The sequence below is a fragment of the Helobdella robusta genome, assembly GCF_000326865.2.
Source record: "Helobdella robusta unplaced genomic scaffold HELROscaffold_9, whole genome shotgun sequence".
Classification (NCBI taxonomy): domain Eukaryota; kingdom Metazoa; phylum Annelida; class Clitellata; order Rhynchobdellida; family Glossiphoniidae; genus Helobdella; species Helobdella robusta.
Window position 1 is genome coordinate 2260414 of NW_008705512.1, and position 23340 is coordinate 2283753.

General features: G+C 29.0%; 3 protein-coding genes across 3 annotated transcripts; all 3 read right to left on the bottom strand.

Annotated features, from left to right (window-relative positions):
• Positions 1 to 429: 429 nt before the first annotated feature.
• Positions 430 to 5643, bottom strand: HELRODRAFT_166132 (hypothetical protein; the record flags this gene model as incomplete). The annotated part of the gene is made up of 12 exons (XM_009033152.1): positions 430 to 458; positions 1330 to 1386; positions 1663 to 1746; positions 2028 to 2176; positions 2361 to 2461; positions 2795 to 2896; positions 2970 to 3080; positions 3234 to 3317; positions 3763 to 3822; positions 3893 to 3943; positions 4912 to 5023; positions 5549 to 5643. The coding sequence occupies 12 exons, from the start codon at positions 5641 to 5643 to the stop codon at positions 430 to 432; spliced, it is 1035 nt and encodes a 344-aa protein (XP_009031400.1).
• A 4773-nt stretch (positions 5644 to 10416) lies between these two features.
• On the bottom strand, positions 10417 to 15212 carry HELRODRAFT_166133 (hypothetical protein; the record flags this gene model as incomplete). Its single annotated transcript, XM_009033153.1, has 7 exons — positions 10417 to 10643; positions 10702 to 10800; positions 10870 to 11127; positions 12790 to 12855; positions 13190 to 13275; positions 13339 to 13604; positions 15039 to 15212. The coding sequence occupies 7 exons, from the start codon at positions 15210 to 15212 to the stop codon at positions 10417 to 10419; spliced, it is 1176 nt and encodes a 391-aa protein (XP_009031401.1).
• Positions 15213 to 17280: 2068 nt separating this feature from the next.
• Positions 17281 to 19580, bottom strand: HELRODRAFT_70799 (hypothetical protein; the record flags this gene model as incomplete). The annotated part of the gene is made up of 5 exons (XM_009032922.1): positions 17281 to 17430; positions 17842 to 17988; positions 18546 to 18650; positions 18938 to 19053; positions 19451 to 19580. The coding sequence occupies 5 exons, from the start codon at positions 19578 to 19580 to the stop codon at positions 17281 to 17283; spliced, it is 648 nt and encodes a 215-aa protein (XP_009031170.1).
• Positions 19581 to 23340: the final 3760 nt, after the last annotated feature.

Consider the following 23340-nt stretch of genomic DNA (forward strand, 5'->3'; position numbering starts at 1 on the left):
ACTTCCAATTATAAAATGTTACGTTAACAACGGAAATAGGAAAAAAATTTCGGAGCACAAATAGTGGGTAAAAGCATGGATATATATCCATGGGTAAAACTGACGTAGATTATTAAAATATCCGAAACGAGGATAATAATTTTATTTTGCAAAGATAACAAAGCAAGAATGAGGAACGAAAAAAAAACAACAAAAGTAAACAGATAGTTGAACAAAATGAATAAAGATATCACATTTGATTATTGGTGTAAGTTGATAAGGATGATGGAGGCGTTGATTTCTGTGACAAACTGGTAGCTGTTCAAATGAAATACAATTACTTTATAATACATTACAACATTGAAAGGTTCATTTTTACACCAAAATTAAATTAAGGGTCTTTAAAACCTATGCACATCCTAATTTTTCAATAGCATAATTTTCTGGTTTTCACTTGTAGAGATCAAGATAGGGAAGGTCTGAGTATAATGATTGACATATGGGTGTTGGTGAACTTTGTTGAAAACATTTTCTCGACTATTGAGAACTTTTTTCACTCTTTTACGCCTTAGTCCGATACTTTATTTTTTAATGTAACCGTAACACTCACGACGTGACGGCTAGATTAGAAATTTGAAACTTTCGACAGATTTATATTTTTTTCCATTTCAAATATCAAATGCATACAAAATTAATGTAATAACACTTGAAAATTGACGCAATTCCACAAATTAACTTAATGATTTCAATCGAAAGTTTCTCGCTATATTATTAACGAGATGCAACGAGATGTCACACACATTCCATTTAGAACCTCAGACTTACCCACCATACCCAGCTAGCCAAGTCGACTGGCTGAGATTTTCTCAGTAGAGTTCACCAACATCCAATCGTTAATAATTCAAATACATTTTTAGTCATTATGTTAATAATAACATTTTTAGACCTTCTCTACCTTGATGAAACATTCACAAGCGATAAACAGTACATGCATTAATAAAAATATATAACTTTTTCAACTTCAATTTTTAAAAACTGGAGCGAATCAACACACGTCGTCATTTATTTGTCGGCGTTTCGAACTAAAAAAAATTCTAAATGCTAAAACATTGAGAAAAAACTTTATCACTAATTCAACATCAATGATTATTAGTTTCGATGAAATGCAGAGGCGTGGCCGACGGGTGTTTTAAAGCAGGAGAAGTCCTCACGAAATTTTTCATAAAAAGTTTTAAATAAAATTCTTTTACGTCATTTTACTGTTCAAAAAGATAAAAAAATTCAACGTGGATTCATGCCAAAATGAATTCCACATCAAAATGGCAGATAACCTAATGAAATTTGACAAACCTTTGAAAATAAAAAGATCGTTGAAGTACAAATAGTCCCGTCTAGTTCTGGCTACACCTCTGATGAAATATATTTTTAAAAGATCAATCTTTCAACGAAATCTTGTTAAAGCACTCAGTTGAAGTTTAAAATTTCTTTTTTAAAGCCAAGAATTGTTGAAATAGCATTTTTTCAAAAACTCTAACCTAAATTTACGAATTAAGAAATACGCTTGAATTCGTAACTAAGTTATCAGTTTTAAGAAAGACTGGACAGCACCAGAATAAATAAAAACTAATAGAAAACGTATATACGAGTGAATCATGCAGACCATAAATATTACAATTAACTTACCAGATAATTGAGATTGTGTTGATGCAGAAGACAATCCCAGAATTATTTTCTCTGGAGGTTTGTAGGCTCCTTTTAAAATCATATCTGTTTGTCATGGCAAATTCATTTTAAGAAATAAGTGATTCAATGTTGTATTTCTATGTGATTAAAACTATCAACTCACACACGTACATGCATATAAATATTAACATATTATTAAATTCAATCGATGTTTGAACATTTTTATTAATAATTACTATTCCAAATTTTGAATTTATCAGTTTAAAAAATTACTGACAACCTAAAAAACAGGACGGATCTCCGGTTTTATTAACCAACTCTTCCATAAAATTCCTCAAAAGACTTAACAAATTTCGAAAACGAACCAAAATAAGGATGGTCCATCGACTCTTTTGCAGTGAGTCTCTCCTGATGGTCATATCGTAGCAACTTATCCAGAAAGTCCAAGGCCTCCACCGACACCAGGTGTTCATTCTCTCCATGAACAAATCTCTCCCACCTCTTACGAGAATGTCTTTTATGGAAATTAACAAAATTAACGATGTACGATAAAACTAACAGACGTCGAACAAACTCACATAAAATGTTTGTAAATCAAAATTTATAAAAACGATAACAATACAAATTAAGCAAAAATATCAAAAAAGATTACTCAACATCAATACGAAAAAAATCATAAAAACATTAAAAGCAGACACCTGCCGAGAATGTCATGGAATCTCTGATCCAATTCAATTTGATATTTATCAATATATTCCAACAACTCTTCCGTGCCCAATACTTTAGCTATTCTAACCAGCTGAAACATTTCAACAAATTAAAATTTATAAACTTTGATCATTGACTTGTAATAATAATTTTACATAAACTGTACCTAAATTACTATAAAAAATGGCAAACGGTAAATAATTGATAAAAAGATTTCATTAAGAAAAGCAATATATGCAGTGGTGTTGAAATGACATTTATAAATGGAAAGTGGTGCTAAATGTATGAAAACATTCAACTAAAAAATCCTATTTGTTGTCAATTTTATGAAATAATTAGTACTAAAAACATAAATAAAATTAAAATAAAAAAATTTTTTATAAACATACATCATAAAAAAATAGAAGTTTAAATTACAATGAACCTGATCATAATTATCGTGCCCATGAAAAAAAGGTTCTTTTTTGAAAATCATGCTTGCAAACATGCAGCCCAAACTCCACAGATCCAATGAATAATCATACAGCTTGAAGGAGAAAATGAGCGATGATTAACAGTGTTGCAAGCAGAAAGAAGCTACCATGAAACAAGCGACCAACCTGATAATCAAGTAGGAGCTCGGGACCTTTGAAATACCTCGAAGCCACCCTTACATTATATTCCTGGCCTGGATGATAGAACTCTGCCAATCCCCAATCAATGAGTCGTAACTTGTTTAGTATTAAATTATAACAAATTAGTGAAAGTTAAAACATTTACAAAAAACTGTTACTAAATTGTAAGAGCATCTGTTATATAAAAATATAATTGAGAAACCCATTTTGTGTAAATGTTGAAAAAATTTAATAAAATTTATACAAAACCTTTTTTAGATCATGGTCTATCATGACGTTGTGTGGTTTAACATCTCTATGCATAATGCCATGACTGTGACAATACTCAAGTGCCTGTAATAAATAATCTAGAAAACAAATCATATTAAGCAAAATCAGCATTAACTTAACTGAACTTAATGGTCTTCCAGAATAACAAAGTCGTTAGAAACCTCCTCGCCATCCTCGTCATCATCGTCCCTTTCAATCTACCACCTCCAAAACTTTTTTATATCTTTCTACTATATTAAGTTATTCGCCCACATGCAAGTTATCATCCTAGTATTATAAACTCTTTCCTATTTCAATGCTACATAGCAAACTTGCCTAAACTTTAATCTCTGTTGAATTTATTAACCTATTTAATTGTGGCTTCAAAACCAAAAGTAGGCTCATTGGTCAAGCAAAGGAAGAGTCTCATTATTTGGTAATGATGATAAATATTTTTAAATTTTACAAATTTTTATGGTAATTATTAATGATTTTGTTTCATCAGAAAAGTATATAAAACGCTATTAACCTTCAACACTTCGAGAATGTAGAATCTGATATCATAATCAGTGAGGGTTGGATAGAGTTGCTGTGGGATGGAATAATAAAAAATTGTATCAAACCCAAAATCAGCTGAAAACAAAGTTGTGAATGCCTACTTTGAAATCAACGTTGTTTACATACTCAAACACGAGTGCTGGTGTTCTGGACTGTTTAAAACAAAAGGAATTCAAATGGGCAGTTGAATAATTTAAAAATGTTAAATAAAAATATTGCAATTGGATTTAGAACAGAACATCTCTTAATATATTTTAAATTTCACATAAAAACGAATTGTAATCATTATTGGACAGCAGCAAATAAAAATAATTCAGCCTTAAAAAGAAGTTAACCAGCAAAGCCTCATCATATGTAGAATCAGTAGCAATTTTTGATGTTATTACAAATTAAAATATATCACCTTAGCTTGTTGATTGATTTAATTTATAAACCTCATTGATTATATATAGTCAAATCATTTGGATTACAAAAAGAATAAAATTGCATAAGCATACTTATCCTAAGCTATAATTATAGTTAAGCTATCTTCTGCTTCAGATACCAACCACGGTACGTAGTGTACATCAATCAATGCTTTATAACTATTTTTATGCCAGACATGCTCTCATTTATCATTTTAACCTGATAATTCATAACATAACAAAGTGATTAAATAGTCAGCAGCAGCAACAACCATCAGCTGACGAGCCACAATAGAAAAAAAGTACTACCAGTTTTGCTAAATATGTATACATATCGGCAGTGTCTAAATAATTAAAATGAAAAACATACGATGGGATCTTTAACAACAGCAAGCAAAGTTATTATGTTGACTCCGTGAGATAGATTTTCCAGTATTTTTATTTCACGCTTTATTTTTTTCTTCTTTACAGGCTGTTGTATATTATCAAATGCTTATAATAAATTCAAAGTATCGTGGAATTCAAGCTTAGTGTTTTGAGAAAATAGACAGATAATTTTTTACCAGTTGAATTATGTGAACAAAACCTAACATATTTAATACATTCACACGGACAATAAAATGGTGAAAAAGAGGAGCATTGTCATTTAAGTCAATTTTAGACAACAATGACACTATCAACAAATTAAAATTTCAATACAGAAAAAAGTATCCCACTTTGAGAATTTTAATGACGCATTTTTCATTATTCTGCAACTTGATTGCTTCAAAGACCTCGCTGTACTTGCCTCTTCCTAATTTTCTTATTAACTGATAATCATCTTGATTTCTTAAGAGCAATAAACAACATTTAAAAAAAAATATTTCAACACAGGTTATATATATATATATATAACCTAAATAAAATTACTGCCTATATATATATATATATATATATATATTCTATAAATTCTACCGAATGTTTGGCGTTAATGTTTGTAGTTCGTTTTTTCGATTTTTCTCACTAAGTTTTTTGGTGGACATTTAGTTTATTAAAATTCAAAATAAGTTTATTACAAACTACAAACATATTAATGCCAAAAATTCGGTAGAATTTATAGAATATTGTAAAAATTATGGTCTATTACCAATATATATATATATATATATATATATATATATATATATATATATATATATATATATATATATATATATAAGCAGTAATTTATGAAATTTACAGAAATTTATGGCATTGGATAGTTTTTTATTACATTTCTAACTAAATTCTTGTCATAATTACTGCCTTAATTATGGTCTTTTACCAGCATATATATGCATATATTAATACATATACAGGATATACAGGACTAACCCCCAATTAACAACATGAGATTCATAATCCCAATATTCACTAGGCTTTTTTGTGTTAACATCAGCATAAACTCTGGCTTTGCTTGGCAAAGGCATGATGATATACTATTTTATAAAAAAAAAATTGAGAAATAATTTCATATTTTACACATACAGTTAAATGTTTCATTGAAATATAACAAGTAACATGACTGAAGTTTTACAGCAATTTGTTGTGAGAGGCAGCGACCTAGTTCATGTTCTTATCAAACCCAAATGCCAATTTGAAGATACCCCTACCATTACCTAAATAAAACAACAGCTTAGTGGTACAAAGGTTTATAGTTGTTTGACAAGGTTGAAGATTCATCTTGGATGTTAGGTAGATGATATTCTCAATCTCTAACTTTTATGCATTATATTATTGATGCTCTATCCAAAATTGTTATATATCATTTAATAAAAATAATGGTGGTTGTGACAATCTCATAATACTCATAATGGTTGAAGGTGAAAAAATACTTGATTATGATTTATCTTAAGTTATAAAAAATTAAAAACCAGAACAATGCTTTCCCCAGGGTTTGCACAATGACATAACTGTCTTGATATAGATATTTGAGTCATTATGAATCAATTAATCTAGCTAGGTGCTTAGCAACCACATTTTTATCCTAACAACAAGTTTTTTTAGGTTAATTTTTAAGATCAGACAAGAACATTCTAGAATGTTAAAGAGAGACAATATGCTACCTTATCAATTATATGGATGCTAATTTTGAGTCAACTAATAAATTACTCTATCACTCACATCTGGAAAACAGAGAACAATGGGCTGCAGATGCTATTATTAATTATTAATGAGAAATATGCCTATGGTCTATGCTATGAGATGGCCTCTAGGAGATGAGAGTCTGGTGTTATGCCATGGGTTCTATTATGTTACCTATTCCCTATTCATATTCATATTGCAATATAATTTTTTAATGTTAACAACACAAATTTATAAGAAAAAAAAATAAAAATTCCAAGTCTACTCTACTCATCTACTGTCTATCTATTCTATATAATATCTATATTAGATTCTACATTCTACAATCTACCTACATTCTCTATATTCAACAAGTAACAAACGCACCAATACCTTTTCTTTTCTTATCTTTTACTTTACAGTTTAACCTCCAACAACCAAGTTCAAATTATTTAAATTAAACTTTTTCAAATCCGAAATAATCAAATGTCTCATAACAGAAAGTAAAATAGTTCTAACACATAAACATTTTTTGAGAACAAGATCATCGGCGTTTAAATCGGTTTGTAAACATAAAAATCCGTACAAAAGACGAACTCATTTTTCCGTTTTCGGTGTGTTTTTAAAAGTACTCCCCTTGTTTCAATTTACATTATTCTGGTTTCTTATTCGGATGAATAACTCCATGTAGTTAAGTTATAATATTAATAAGAAGAATAATCCATACACTTGACCACTCCCATATACTTAGAACAAACCAATTACTTTGAATAACCCTGCGAATAATTATATACATATAAGCATTTATATTGTATAAATATAACAAAATCAACCATCAAGATCTAAAGTGATTCCATTACAATGTTATTTTAATTCAATAAATTCCAAAACATCTACAAGTTGTGTAGACTATAACCTCCCTTATTCTACCATTCTTCTATACACTATTTTATTTATTGAATAATTATTCTACTTATTGAATTATTTATTTTTAAAAAGAGTAAGAGGCTTTGCCTGCACCACAAATTTATTCTATTCCATTCTGACTTTTGTTAAAGTTTTCAATTCTACTGCTCTCAAAATTTCCCATTAAAACTATTACATAACATAGAATACCTCTCAAATATAGCTAATGTTAAACGTTAAAGCTATGGTGTTCAAATCTCAATCCTATAACTTTTCCTTGTTTTTTTCTTTTTGATCTTTATCTTAACTTTATCCTGGTTTTAAATTTCTTCTCATCCTCAACGCTTTTATGCTAAGTCTACTTTTGCTTACTCAGGTTCATTTTTATGTCTGTCTTTCTTCTTATAAACCATTTTAATAACTTTAGGCTCATGTCAAAACTTCTCTGTTTAAATAAATTTTGTTGAGTGTAGTTTGACTGCATGATTGATTGGTTATCTTGTCATATGATTTGCTGATTTGTTTCATTTCCTGTTTATTCGATAATTTAATATATTTCTACTCTTTTTTGAGTACCTAATAATTTCATACTTGTTTAATTAGCTTTTTTTCGGTTGTTTGATATTTTTTTTATGGTCGTTTGATTGTGTACCTAATGTTTGATATTTTTTATGGTCGCTTGATTGTGTACCTAATGTTTTACGCTTGGATGACATGATATGTATTCAGTGTTATCATTTTCTTAAAAAATCTGGGATAAAGTGTTGAATATTTTAGTGACCTGTGACTGCAGGGTACAGTGGAGTGGAATAACAATAAATAAAAAAAGGTCTGAACCCTAAAGATTTAAAATAAAATATAGATAACACTGAGGTTGTCTTTTTTTCTGCCCCAAACAGTTAAATTTGAGTAATCAATAAAAACTAAAATTTAGAATGTAGATTATGACGCTAGAACCTTTAGGTCAAAGATCTAGGTCATGTGGCATGTGCTACAATTCAATTCCTATGGTCTGCGATTAGCAAACTTATTTAAAGTGAACATTCATATATTAATTAACTTTCATATTTAAATCAATTTCAAAGTACTAATAATAAGAAAATTAGTTCATATAACAATTATTATAATCTTTCAGTATTCAGGTAGAAAGTTTCCATGGACACGATATTGTAAATTGTTTCCCAGTTTATTCACATATTTGTTTAGTAAACATATTCATTTCTTTATATGGCCGTGAAATATCAACTTTAAGGTATTTTGACGATGTTGTGTGCAAATTTACACGTTCATCATAATCAGTATTATTTCATGTAAATCTAAAAATCTTGCTAAGCCCTTTTAAAACTTGTCAGCTTATAATATAATGCTTATATAAAATTTAATTATTGACGGGAGATATGATAGGTTGATGGTTAAGGTCACCTGGTGCTGTTTTGCAGTGCGTGTAGTCACCGGGTTCCAATGACAAAAATATTCCCACCTATCGCTTGCTTCGTGTGATGCGTCGTTTAGCTTTCAGTAGGTAGTATATACTATACGCTGTTTGTGTGTTGTTGATTATTTTGAACCTATAAAGAGTGTAATAAAAGACCTTTAATCTTTTCGGCTGTTATTACTTTTTATTTTTCTGTCTTAAAATTGTTCATAGAACATTCGCAGTAACGCGTTCAAAATGTTGGAGATGTCGCCCGTTTTTCTGTTTTTCCTGGTCAACAAACTTAGAACGTTAAAAATTAAGAATTGTGTTTCACCCACTTTAGCCATTTGGATTGTCGTTAAACAATTCTGTTGGTGTAAAATTTCCAAAAGAATTGGTAAACTTTTATTCAAGAGGATGCCTCAATAACTGTCGCTTTATTTATCAAATATATTTATTGTTATAATACTTTAAAAATCGAAATGGTGATTGAAAGTTTTTGCAATTTTTGTTATTTTTATATAAGGCGGAAAAAGTTTGTTGTAGTATCAGCCACTAAAAATTTGGAAAATTAGTTTTATAGCATATTTTAGTAATGTTTAATACTAGAAGTCTTCATCAAACAGCATTAGAAAACCTTGTTTAACACGCCACCTGCACATGTGCCGTTATGTCGATTATATATAGAAATAGAATATATAGAAATGTTACCATAGGTACTTTCGCGTTGGGTCTCGGTTGATTCATTTATCAACCTAAAATCCACGTCAACACCACTGGAGCTGTCATAATTTGATACTTCTTTGTTTTATTCTTTTATTATTTGAAGCATTACGTCACATAATTTACCATTGAAAATTTTTCGTAGATATTTGACTAAAAATTTTGGAACTGGAAGATTTTGTTTGAAAATGCGTCAGAAAATTGACATCATGTCTACATTAGTACAGAGTAATGCTAAAATAAACAATGATTTGTCTATGGTTGACAGAGAAGTCTGCTCTGGTAATATGGGAGATAAACCTGGGGATGCAGCAAAGTGCAAAAAGAATAGTTTGTTCATGATTGGAATGTTACAAAGACTGCAGGTTAATTTAATTGAATTTAATTATTATAAACTTTCCTTATTACATAGACAAGCTAAATATATTTTGTAGGTTTGAAAGTATGTGAAAGTCGATGCCGTTAGGTTCCGCAGATCGCAGCTCTAAATATAAATTGTCAACAGAGGTGCAGCCAAGTGGGTGAGCTTTGGCCTTTGGGGCTTCATTCCTCACAATGTGAGAATTAGTAAGGGTGAAGATATTATGCCATTCAAATTTTAAGATGAGCTAGAGTGCGATAGAAGCAAAAAACTTACGCAGTCTATCTCGTTTTTTGAAAATAGTTTCCAAAAAATTAACAACATTTACACGTTTAATGTATATGCAAATAAAATCTTACAGATTTATGCCCTAAACGAAAGAATGAAAGATAACCAGTGCCTGTCATGCGATTCAATGTGAAATACTTTTGCTTGTTTTGTTCTACTCGTTTTCCATCAAATTTATTTTGTTTAACGAATAAAATTTCAGAGATTTTGTTATTCATGTTACTGCTATTTTACAATTAGTTACGATTTTCCGATAATAATTTAAAAATTCATATACGTTTTAATTACGTAAGCGCGACATTTCGAACTTTCGAACAAATGAATTTTACACTAGAAGAAATAAATTATTATTCGCATAAGATTTATAAAATCTAAAAACTGTAACTCAAAATTTGTGCATAAACAAAGACAAAAATAATTTAAATACATGCAGTTTGTTGTGCGTCAGCTACTGTTGGCAATTTTATCATCCAAACTTGTTTTAAGATCATCGTTGCATTCGTTGACATTGTTCGTATCAGTTATAAAATCATGAGTATCTGCCAACTGTGTTTCACTACTGGTTACAATGTTGTTATCGTTATGCTTGTTGTGCTGAATGAGGGCCAAGTCGGAATAAAGACGAGATGGATGGCCTCTGGGACGAGTTAAAGAAATGTCCAGCAACCCTTCTGTAAGGTTTAAAATGTAGTATGTAAATATATTCACGAATATTTTACATTTACAAACCTTCTTTCGCCAATTTTTTCAATTCTTTTCTTTTGTTAGCAAACCAGTTAGATATAATTTGCGCAGTAACTTTTTCTCTTTCCGTTAATTCTCGACCCGCTTTATTTTGGGAAATATTGAAAAAATCAAAAAGACATAATCTTTAGGTATTGTCAACAAAATTCTAACCTGCAGACTCGGTGACCGTATTACATGCAAGAGCAATTTCTTCTCTCGTTTCGTAAGTTGGATAATTGTTTTCTAAAAAGTATTTTTCTAAAATTTCTAAATGACTGGGACGGAAAACAAATCTTTCTCGCCTTGGAAAAGATGTATCCGAGGATGAAAGATCAAGCGAATCTATGGAAGACGGATGGATAAATTTTCTATTTACCGTGTTGTTAGAATTCGCATTTAATAAATGCTGTGCTGCATTAGCTGCAAAACCTGTTTTAAGTTTTAAAGTTTGAAACAAATTAATCTTCAACTTTTATCAGTTTTAACACTTTTGAAAACTAGAATGTAAACGTCACTGTAAACTAATTTTAGACCAAGCAAATAAAAATATCCAACAAAATCTATGTCCAGTTTCCTTTTATATAAAAGCTTTAGGCCATAAAAATACATTTGAAAGCCAAACCATCATCTAAGCTGAACATAAAAAAATGGTTACACTAAACAAGTTGTTTAAAAGTGATAAAAGTATAATAAAAATAAAAGTGATAACTATTGATTGCTAAAAAGGAGGCGGGACAGAATGCCAAAATATTAAAAACAAAAACATTCTAAGTGTCCTGAAAAGTTTTTACAAGAATCATGTTGAAGAATACAAGACAAAGTATTTAAGCTTCTAAGAGAAAATCAATGGAAATTTATAAAAGATGCACGAATCAAATTATTATCTCTGAATAGTTATAATATAAAATGCAGTAATGACAAAGTTATCTGTTTTAAGAGGAACATGGAAGCTTGAAGTTCATTAAAAGCTTCATTAACGAAAGAAATAGCATCCGACTAGAGGTAAAGAACCAGAAAGGTTCCAGATCACAACAAGTTTTTACCTGTACCGTTTTAACCTTATTAGAGAGATATAGAAACGAGGTGACAAGTTAAAGCAAAAATTGAGCGTGGAGAAGAAAAATTTCGAGATAATAAATATTTAAGATTTGTACGTTTTAAACAGCTAAAATTTAAAAATAGCATTGAAGAATCGTTTCAGTTTTGTTAAATTGAGTTCAATGTACGTTAAAATTAATTTGCCAAGCTAATCACATCAAAAATATTGAATAAAATACAATTTATTTTACTGAAGTCAAGTGATGAGTGTAACTATAATATTCAAATGAAAATAAGACGAGATTAACCGATAGATGCTGGACTGTTTCTGTAGAGGAGGTACCACTTTTGTATCGCTCTTCTACTTCTCTCTGACATATCGTATATATCCCCTTTCATATATCTACTAACATAAGACTGGCATATACCTATGAAAAAAATACTCAATCTTTATTTTCCGCGAAGAACATGAGATTTTCTGGCAATGTCAACTACATATTAATATTTAAAACATAAAAGATATCGGGTACCGTTATATCTCTAATGTAAGCAAGCATTTGAACAATTGTTTCAATAAAAACTTTTGATCTACACGCAAAAAATATGTAAAAAAAACCTAAGCACGAGAGTTAAATAAGGATATTTATAACTCACACAAGAAACGCTGTATATGTCAGAATCAGTTTGTCAGAGTCAAAGGTTTTAGCGTGAATCGAGATTTTCAGACGGTCGGACATTTTTCATCCAATTTCACAAAAATTTAAGAATTTGAAAATAAGTTTTAATTTTCAAGCTAGTATTGTTTAGACTTAGAGAATATCTATGTGATGACGCCACTAAAGCAGAGGTGAGCAAGCTACGGCCTTGTTCGCCAAAAAACAAAAAAAGGTCGTCAGCCAGACATCACGACCAAAAAAAAGAAAACGAAACACAAATCTTAAAAATTACTCATCCAAAAAATTTGATGTCAAAGGCCAGACAACACGACCAAAAAAAGGAAAACGAAACACAAATCTTAAAAAAATCTCATCCAAAAATTTGATGTCAAAGTACCTATGCAGCCCTTCAAAGGTAAAATAGTTCTCAATGCGGCCTTAACAGCAAAAAGTTTGCCAGACCCTGCACTGAAAGCATTTTGCCATCATTTTAATTTTCAAAAAGTTGTGCATCTTAATCTTAATATGCACACAGTATGGTGCAAACTGTCTTGTAACTTTAGTGAAGAAAAGTCAATTGATCAAAAAGTTTTTTTAAATTAATTTCGTAAATATTTTTGAATACTACTTATTTGTTTCACTATTAAAATTTAAGCATCAAGTAATAGAAGATAATGGTTTCACAACTTGCACTTAAAAATTGTGTTCAAACTTTCAATCAAGTTTAAAACTAAAAGATATCTTGCAGAATCTAGAACCTAGAATGTCATCAAAATTAAAAAAGTTTGAAAACATACCAGCGAGCGTGGCTATTTGTTGCTGCTTTATGTTATGCTTGATTGCAAAAGACCTGATCTCTTCGCAACATAACACTTCACCTTGACTGAAAAATAAACGGTTTAATGAATAAATTTTTTATCGGGTTTCAACGATTTAAAAAAATTACTTTAAGAAATTCAGAAACTCTTGTGTGTCAACATCTGGATCATAAATTACATCAGATTTATCTGGCATTGCGTTATCACTATGTATTTTTTTTTCTTGAGAAATACTGCTTTCGTTCGGTGGAATGACTAAATTAGAAACCTGAATTTGTGGAAGAGAAGATTTCAAAAAATTAGCTGCTGGACTTGGTTGTGAACTGGATGATGCAATTGCTGGGCTATTTGTCAAACTAAAAGCCATCAGTTGTAGTGCTTGAGCCTGTAGAGCCTGAGTTTCAATATCAAACAAGAAAATTACATTTAACATAATAAACATTAAAATATATTTCTAGGTTGAGGTTAAGTCAACAAAAATTAAATTAAAAAAATAAAATGAAATAACAAAAAACAATGGATCTTCAAGTTTAATCAGAATAGTCTTTTTAATACAAACAAATTAAATTTATTTTTTGCTATTTGCAGTTATCATATAAAAACATTTTTCAATTTTTTACAATTTCAAAATGTTCTTAACTAGAATTAAAAAAGAAATGTACTCTACAAAGAAGAGACAAAATAATGTTATTTTGCTACCTATCTCATTTTGTAACTTTTCAATAAAAAATGTTGCAGTTCACAATCTACATTTTATTTCCGAATTAAAACGAATATTTCAAATAAAACACAAAAAATGGTTGTTGCCATGAACATTTAAACAAATTTTACTTGAATGCTAATTATTTTGACTAATGTGCAAACATAAAAAATCACCAATAACATTTTGTAAGTTTTAAAGAACAAAATAAATGTCATAGAATATTTATTGTTTATGTTTTCTTTACATATTGTACAATATGGGCTAATTTTTATCTTACATAATTTTTAAAATTTTTGAATAACATAAGCATTGAGGGTACTGATACTCATATTGTAGAATGCAAGACAAGGCAACCATCTCGCCCAATGTTTTTTACCATATCTTCTAGGGGTCTGGCATATTGCTAGATTATAAAAACTGTTTATGGTTTCTTTTTTCATGACTTACATCAAAATCTGCTTGTTCAATGTTCAAATTTTAATTTCAGTTGCAATATTTTCTTGCTTCTATTCATCTTTTCTGTTCTGAATGTCATTCCTAATTATTCAAAATGCAAATTTCCTTTTATTATTGTGATTTCAACAGACCTGACTGGTAAATGATGCCAAAATTTATTTTTCTTATTATACTTAGTAACTTTTATGCTTTTTATAATTGATAATTAACCAAAGTAATAAAACTTATAAGAGTATTCTACCTATTCAAACAGAATATTTTTGAAACAATCTTATTTTATATAGTACAGCCAGACATTTGGCAGTTTTTAATTTTAAAAATAAATAACCAGATGAACACTCTTTAGAATATTAACATAAAAATCAAAAGTTTGGAAAACAATTTATATTTTATATATGTTACACACACAACCTGCCGCCAGCTGTCTTGAGGCTTTATGTTTATTTATCAAAACTAAAAAGTTCTAGGCACTCTATATTTTTTAGAGACTTTAACATTTTATAATATATAAATTGTATTTATATATATATGTGTGTGTGTGTGTGTAGTGTATTATAGGTATATATATTGTGTTTATGCGTGTCAAACATTGTTATTACAATTATTGCTAAATATTATTAATAAATATATTTTAAATAACTATTGATTGAAAATAATTAAAAAACGCACCAAGGCAACTGGGATGTTGTAAATAGGTCCAATCTCTTTGTCAATTTTTTCAAAGGAGTCAAAGGCTGAAACAATTTCATCTTTGTTGATTCCACTATTCTTTAGCCTCCTAATTAATTCCAATTGTTCGACTGTGAAAAGAGGAGATGATGACTGAAGCGAAGTTGAAGTCATTTCAACCAGATATGAAATTTGGTTTTTTGATCTCTAAACAGTTAAACACTAGTGACTGTTTAGTAAATACACAAGACCATTATATTATATTATTATTACCAAATTTTAAAAATCTCAACGAAACAAAAATAAATATGATAGGTCATAAAATTTTAAGAACTTAACAAATCTAAATTAATAGTTATTAATAACAATTTTTTGTTTTTTATCATGATTATGACTTTTATATTGCCTTTTCTTTTGATTATTAAATATTATGTGTTGTGTTTTTAATTTTTACCTCAAAAATTGAAATACTTTAAATTCAGTCACGGCTGTATTAAATTAATTAATAATAATGACTGAGAATTTATTTCTATAAGATTTTCAAATAACTAATTCGTGCGTCAACGATCCGACATCACCTGAATCATCAATTTATCATACGTTTATTTATAACAGTCCTATTCACAGTTATGAAAAACATCAATAAATAAAAAACAACAACAAGTGATGCTGCGTTTTGAGGCGACGCAAGTGCAGCCCGTCCAGCAAAAATAATAAAGAACGCGCTAGCTACAACATTGCTGCTCACAAGCGCGTACAAAGGAGCTTTAAAGCTTTATTGATTGATGAATCGGGCAGGATTTATACATCTAAATTATCGCGTGGCCTTAGAAATTTTGCGAATATGACATGATAGAAATTGCAGCGTATATAGTTGTTTCATAATATATATTTATATATGTTACGTTTATATATAAACATATATATGCTATGTATTTATTTATATATGTTTACCGTTGTTTATTAGTTCCGTTCATTCTGTGTGATTCCATGTGGCTATATTATGTGGTTATATTAGCCTCATAGATTGGCATACCAAAATTAATTTACAAAAATATTCTGGAATTATCTACTTCTATAAGGAAAGAATAGTTATTGCCCACAAAGGCCTCTACTACCGACCAAATTATTGAACAATTTTTCAGTTCACGACAAAAGTCTTGCAAAAAGAAGAAAAGCTTTGGTTTGGAATTATACACTTTAACATCAACATGGTTGTGCCAGAATTAATTTACAAAAATAACTCTTAAGTTATCTGCTTTTATGAGGAAAGAATAGTTGTAATCTAAAGCCGCTTCTACTGACAAATAATTTATCATTTTTTCAGAAAGTAGATAACTTTCAGACTACACTATTATCTGTAAATAAACAGTGGCGGTAATTTATGGATGTTCTGGAGGTGGTGCGATTCTTTGAAATTGCTATGAATGATTTTTGAAATAGTGAAAGGTTGGATGGACTAGGCAACTTTGACGGGAAGGCCCAAAATTGAAAAATGTTTAAATTTTCACGGGTTAAAATTTGTGGTAGTGTAGCTTACGACATTTTATGCTTATCACGTTCAATTTTTGGTCGATTTAACCCATAAAACGGTCCTTTTTCGAACTTTTATTAATAAACTACTCTAAACGTCTACCGTCATTAAAATCTAGAAATTGACGCACTGTTAATAACAATTCCTGTCCCGTAAGTTCAACAGAGTTCAATTCCAGGCCCACCATTATAATATTCATTAGCCTATATTTATTAACTCTTCGGTCATATCGTATTAAATTTCAAATCTGATTTTAATGTATTAAAATCTGTGTTCAATTTATGACCGGGTTGTTGCATCATACTACAATTTACAAATTTAGATGAACTTGATTCATAGCTTGGTCATAAAATAAGAATCAACATACAACATAAAAAAAATGCAATTAGACGGGGAAATTTGTTTAAATTTTTAAGTTATAATGTCATTTAATTTATTTTGGTTACAACCTGTCAGACATATCTGGACCTAACAATCGTTTTAATTCAAATTTCTCAAATTTATTTTAGCTTTAAGTCATGATAACTAGACTGATTATGTGTATGGTTAAAACAAACACACTCAAATTCATTTTAGCCAGAATGGCTTGAACTTTTATCTTTTATAATATAAAATTGATAATATTTTCGACCATACCAAATTGCAAAACAATCGTTTGAGTCTACATTTACAAATTTAAAAAACAAATTGATAACATAAACCAGATACTTAAACCAATTTTTTAGCTTCAAAAAATCCTTTAAGATGTTTCATTTGCCAAAATCCAGTGACCACAAGAATGGATAACTGTGCCACTGCCCACCAAAATACTCTTTGATTAGTACTTTCGCTAGTTTCTCTGAACCGTTCCTCTCTGAACTGTAAAATTTTTAAAAATTATTTTACATATAAATTTTTTTCAATAGGCAATTTATCAAATGGCATTCTGATGCATTTGACATGGAAGCACTTAATTACTGGCAAGCAGTTTAATTGTGAGGAAAAATAAATTAAAAAAGTCTGTCATAGCAAGCCCAGGAAGTTTCTTCTTGTGGGTACAGTATGTCATAAAGAGCATTTTTGCAACAGGTTAATAAGCCTCAATCATTTTATCAACTTGCAACCCTTTTCACAATTTCTTATGAACTACATGTCACATACAATAATAAGATAAGACATTATTGAAAAGTCTGATGAAATTGAAAAATCTATTAGCATTTTTGCAAACAAAAATAGTAGAGTTCAGGCTTTTAGATAACAAAAAAAATGGCTAAAATATAAAAAGCTTACTCGTTGATAATTTTGTTCTTTTGATATCATTTCTATTTGGTCAAGCAATTGTCGAACTCTTAATTGAAGTTCTGTTAATTTATCTTTTGAAGCAATTTCTTGGTAATCGTTAGCTCTTTCTCCAACTTGAATGCTCAAATGAATTCTCTTGAAAAATTAATAAAAATTACAGTTCAAAAAAAACAAACAAAATCATTTAAAAAACATAATAAAAGTAAACAAATAATATACAGTGACCCACATAGAAAAAAGCAAAACTATCATTGAAACAACGGCAGATCCCAATGCGAGGCATTTCCAAAATTATGGAGAGCCTCTTGCTAGTTATTTAAAAGCTTAACAGTTTAATTAAATGAAGCATGTATCAATGTCTTAACTTTGCATTCCACTTACAGAAATTAAAGCATTCAGGTGGACAATTAAGAAATTTCAGATAAGCTGAAAATCATATCTCTCAAATTTATGGGATTTTTTAATTCTCCTGTTGGTTAGATTAGATTTGATTAACACATTCCTTAAAACTTCAATTTATTCTTGTAACATTTTATATAATTTTTCCTTTATTATAAATAATTTAGACAGAAGCACCATAACAAGATAATATAATAATTATATATATATATATATTTATTATATTATATATATATATATTTGGATATATATATATATACAAATATATATATAGAAAACCATAAAAAACTAACAAGCTGATGACCACCGAACCAAGCTGAAGTGTTTGCATGCAAACATATGAGATGCTCCCCTGCCATGTGGGATGTGAATGAAAATCTACCCTCTGACGCATAGGTCTGTGAGAAAATTATAAAAATTCTTTCAGGTTGTTTCAATTTTACTCTAATCAAGTGAAAAAATCATAAATTTCAAAAATTGTATTAAAATTGAAAAATTTCTGCATAGGTGAAAAGTGCTTAATTCTTTTTGATAATATTGATTTCATTTTCAAGATATTAAACATTTTGATTCTCCAGTTATAAATCATATATAAAACTTTCATTGGTAAATAACTTTACAAAAATGAAACCAAGTTAGCGTCTAATTATAATGTAAAATGATTAAAAATAGTTCTAAATATTACCCTTGAAAGCATGGTTTTGTCTTCAACATCTTTGACTTCCACATGCATCCCAAGACCAGGTAATGAAGGTACAAAGCGACTTATGTTGGCATCGAAGATTTCCACTTTGTATTTACCTAAAATAAAAACAAATTATAAAAGTTTAATTATCACAAATAATCTGAAGTCACTTCTCTTTTTAATATTTAATATGAATAAGTTTATGCAATTATCTTTTGATTGAGTTTTTGTATCAAATAAAATATGTAATTTTTGTAATGTAATTATAATGATAATGTCAATATGACATATGTAATAAAAAGGAAATAAACAGTAAAGTGAGATGTTAATGAAATGACAATAAAATTTAATTAAAATTGGTAAATGATGGCCATGACGAATTTGCCGTTTGTTTGCTTACTAGTTTACTTTTTCAATATTCATATTTATTACTGATTGTCTTACTTTTTTTTAGTTTTACTTTTAAAAGATTATCTTTAATAAAAAAAAGTAAAATCTGATCTCAAATCTCACCTACAACTAACGTATCATCAGGTATGTCTTCGATGAAACATTTTTTTTGAGTTTCTCCAATATGAAAATATAAGCCGTGTATAGCTGGCAAGAAGAAACAGACGAAACTCTTGATCGGATTGAAGATCATTATTTTAATTTTAAAATGTCGGAAGCGTGGATTGCCACGTATAATTAAATAAATGAAAAGTGGCTTGCCATTGAAAAATTAACTTTAACCTAGAATATTTATTCTATAGAGAATATTTATTCCATAGAGAGTATTCTAAATATGCATGCTTAAAATTATGATTAAACCATATATATAAAGTATGTACTATAGATATGACTTAAACATAGTTTCAATATCTATGAAATTTTACTTGAGATTAAACTTGAATAATTTGACCTGAAATCGTTTACGTCACTATATCCTAATTATCTTACCCCAGTCACTCAAACTCATTGAATTACATAAAGGACCTGGAACATTGATTATGTCATTACTCTGTTCTTTTAGACTGTTAGCGATTACTCTGTGGAGTCTTCCTGTATCAATTATAATGGATGCGTGATGCTTCCAGCACAGCATGCAATGGGAGTGACATGATATAGGTAGGGCAATTCCAGTTTAAAATTTCGTACTCAAACCTAAAAAACTCGCATATTTCTTGACTTGTGGTTATGCATATGTTTGACGTCATTGCTGCTATTGCTTCCAGTAAATTTAATAGGGCAATACCAGCACAAAATAACATGGAGACGGTTAAAAAATTTAAATAGGAATTCCCTGTTATGAACATATTTTTGAGACAGAAACTCAACAATCATTTCTGGGTTTTATATAAATCGGCAGTAATCATTTTTCGGTTTTATACTAATTAACAACAATCATTTCTTAGATTTATACAAAGTAGCTACGAAAACACAGCATGTTGGGTTTAAGAGATATTGATGCAAGAAGAAACTATATGAACGCTTTTTCCATATGCAAGTTTATCATGCATTTAAGCATGAAAGCTGTTTTTGTATTTTTTTGATTTGTTATATAATATAAAAAAAACTAATAAAATATGCAAATCGATATACTTTTAAGGGCCATTAATATTAATACAATATTTTAATTTCATTATAAGGAATCGAATCATATACCAAAATAGACGGTATGTCAATAAAAATAATTCGTAAATCGCTAATTTGTTTTATCTTTTTATAATGATTAGCATTCTTCAGCGAAAGTTTGAAAATCTGTATTTGATCCAGCTTCATATTTCTTTTTGCCATCTAAAATATCTTGAAATATGATATATGACTTGAATTGAACCTACGGCAATTTCTGCTTACCAAGCAAGCTGTTAAATGTTTCTTCGTACCCAATTATAACCAACCTGCAAAAATTGTACGCACAAAATTTGATTTATGGTTTTACATTTTTTTTATACAGACTTTAGATCTTTGACGATATTTTGCAAACGTTTAATTTCTTTGAGGTTATTCATTTTTTCATGAGACAGCCTTTCACATAGTTTCTTCCAATCGTTATTTGAAGTTGATTCGTTGCATGAGCAGAGTTTAAATTTTGATGAGTTGCTACCATTTTTTGCATTAGAATCTAAACCTTAATAAATAAATAATTCACGAAAACTTGTAAATTCATTTTTAAATAAATATGAAATATTGTTAATTTGACACAGCAGTAAACTATCATGCTATTTAAGAATTATTAATAGCTAATTAAATTAAAATGGCTGAGATGTATTTTTCGTAAGTTTCAAACAATTTTTATGCTATGCATGAATATGAAGATTGGAATCAATAATTTATTTACATGATGTGCGTGTTAGTGTGTACTAAGCTAAACAAACCATACAATTATTTATTTATTTATGAATGTTAGTCTTAAGTTTGGTTTAATAAAGATGTTAATAGGGGCTTGCAACACTTTTTGTTTTTGCTGAAGTTTTCGCAACTTACAGAACAAGAGCTGAAAAAATATTTTGAGAGTTGTTTTTATTTATCTTCTCAAATCAACTTACCACGCTTTTTTCACATAAGATATTTGTTTGTAATTATATATACAACATTCTATCATTGCTACACTTGGTCCCGGCCAATAGATCCTGGTCAATTAAGCTTTATCCTTTGTACTGTTTATCATGAATGAGACTGCAGTTGACACCAAATAAACTTACACTTAATTTGAGTTCTTTAAACCATGTTCCGTTTTCATCAAATAACTACAATTTTACAGATGAATTCCAGGTAAAAAAGGAAAAACATTAAAAATGCCGCATTCCACAGTTCCATATATGTTTGTGTAGTATCATCATATGTTAAAGTAAAACTACATTCTACCTTCTCATTGTGTAAACTAAACGTAATGCCATTTTTTGGCTAACAACGCTCGTTGGATTGATACCAGACGGATCATCAAGAGCTGATGTTTGGTGACGGAGCCGTTGTATCGTAGTGTTTTTTTTTACATTTTTACCTCATTTACTTTACTATCATTTGAGATGTGGTTTGATTGTATTGTCCGCTTCACAGCATTGCCAAACCTTTTATAATGGTTAATTGCGAATTTCTATACTATAATATACTTCCTGCCGCACCAGTTACATTTTGAACCAATTAGGAGTGATTTGTTTACAATATCTTTGAAAATTCGTATATACCACTGTAAATTATTGTTACACAAAACTATTAGGCAACAATTTTATTTGTAATTTAAAATTTTTAACAAAATAGGGCATAATAATTAAAATCAAATTAATTTGTAAATTTAAGTATTACACAATCAGGATCAAAATTAACCTGTTTTCAAGATCAGTAGTGTGGTACCAAGCGTCGCGGGATTAGTTTGGTGGAATCGTGTGTGACAAATCCATAGATAGAGGGTTATATTTTAAAAAATAATTTTAAAAAATACCTTGACGTTTTGTTAATAACATTAATGAAAAATAACAATTAGTTAAATAAATTTATTTAAAAAAACATCCAACTGAAATTTCATACCTATTTCTTTGCTTTTATTGAATCCAACGAAAGATAAAAGAAGGTATATAAGTATAACTAAAATTGAACACACCGAAAGAAAGATAAAAGGTATTTCAGAAAAAATCATTATTACTAAACAGGATAAAATTAAATAGCACAATTGGTAGGTACAGCTTACAGCAAGCAAAGCTAATTTGTTTGCAGTTTAACCAGGCTGAAGCTTAAATTAAAATCAATATGTGATTACTCAGATATGCACGAACTGTATACAACAAATGAGAAATGCCTATATGTATTAATATATGTGTTAATATATACATAGCATATTTTCACACAGAAACACACACACCACATGCATACGTACAAGTATGCACTTTTGTATTACCAACACATATGTTTGTAGAGGATCAACAAAACAATAACCACATATGTTTGTAGAGGATCAACAAAACAATAACCTATTTACGAAAAACAAAACACAAACTTGTACTTAAAAAATCGCAATATCAACGTCGTCCAAAGCAGATAAAATGATATAAAAAACGTGGTCATGACGTTATTTTACATCAACAATTAGTCATCTTTATTCTCAACAAACAATAATAACAAAAACAAAAACTTTATAAAAAGTAGTAGCCTAATAAATTTCATATAAAAGAACATATATTGTAGATAGAATAAGATATATAAAGTATATTCTAGATAATTATTAAAGGAAGCTGCTCTGAAGGCAGAAATAATGTAGGATGGTGAAAGGTGATTGTGGAAAAGATATGTATTTTGATATTGATTAATTTGATGTATTTTTACATAATATAAAGAATATTTTTTAAATTAGCACATTAATGCATAACATGACAGAATACGTTATACTATAACTACAACAACAAAAAAGTAAAAATCTCAAACTATAT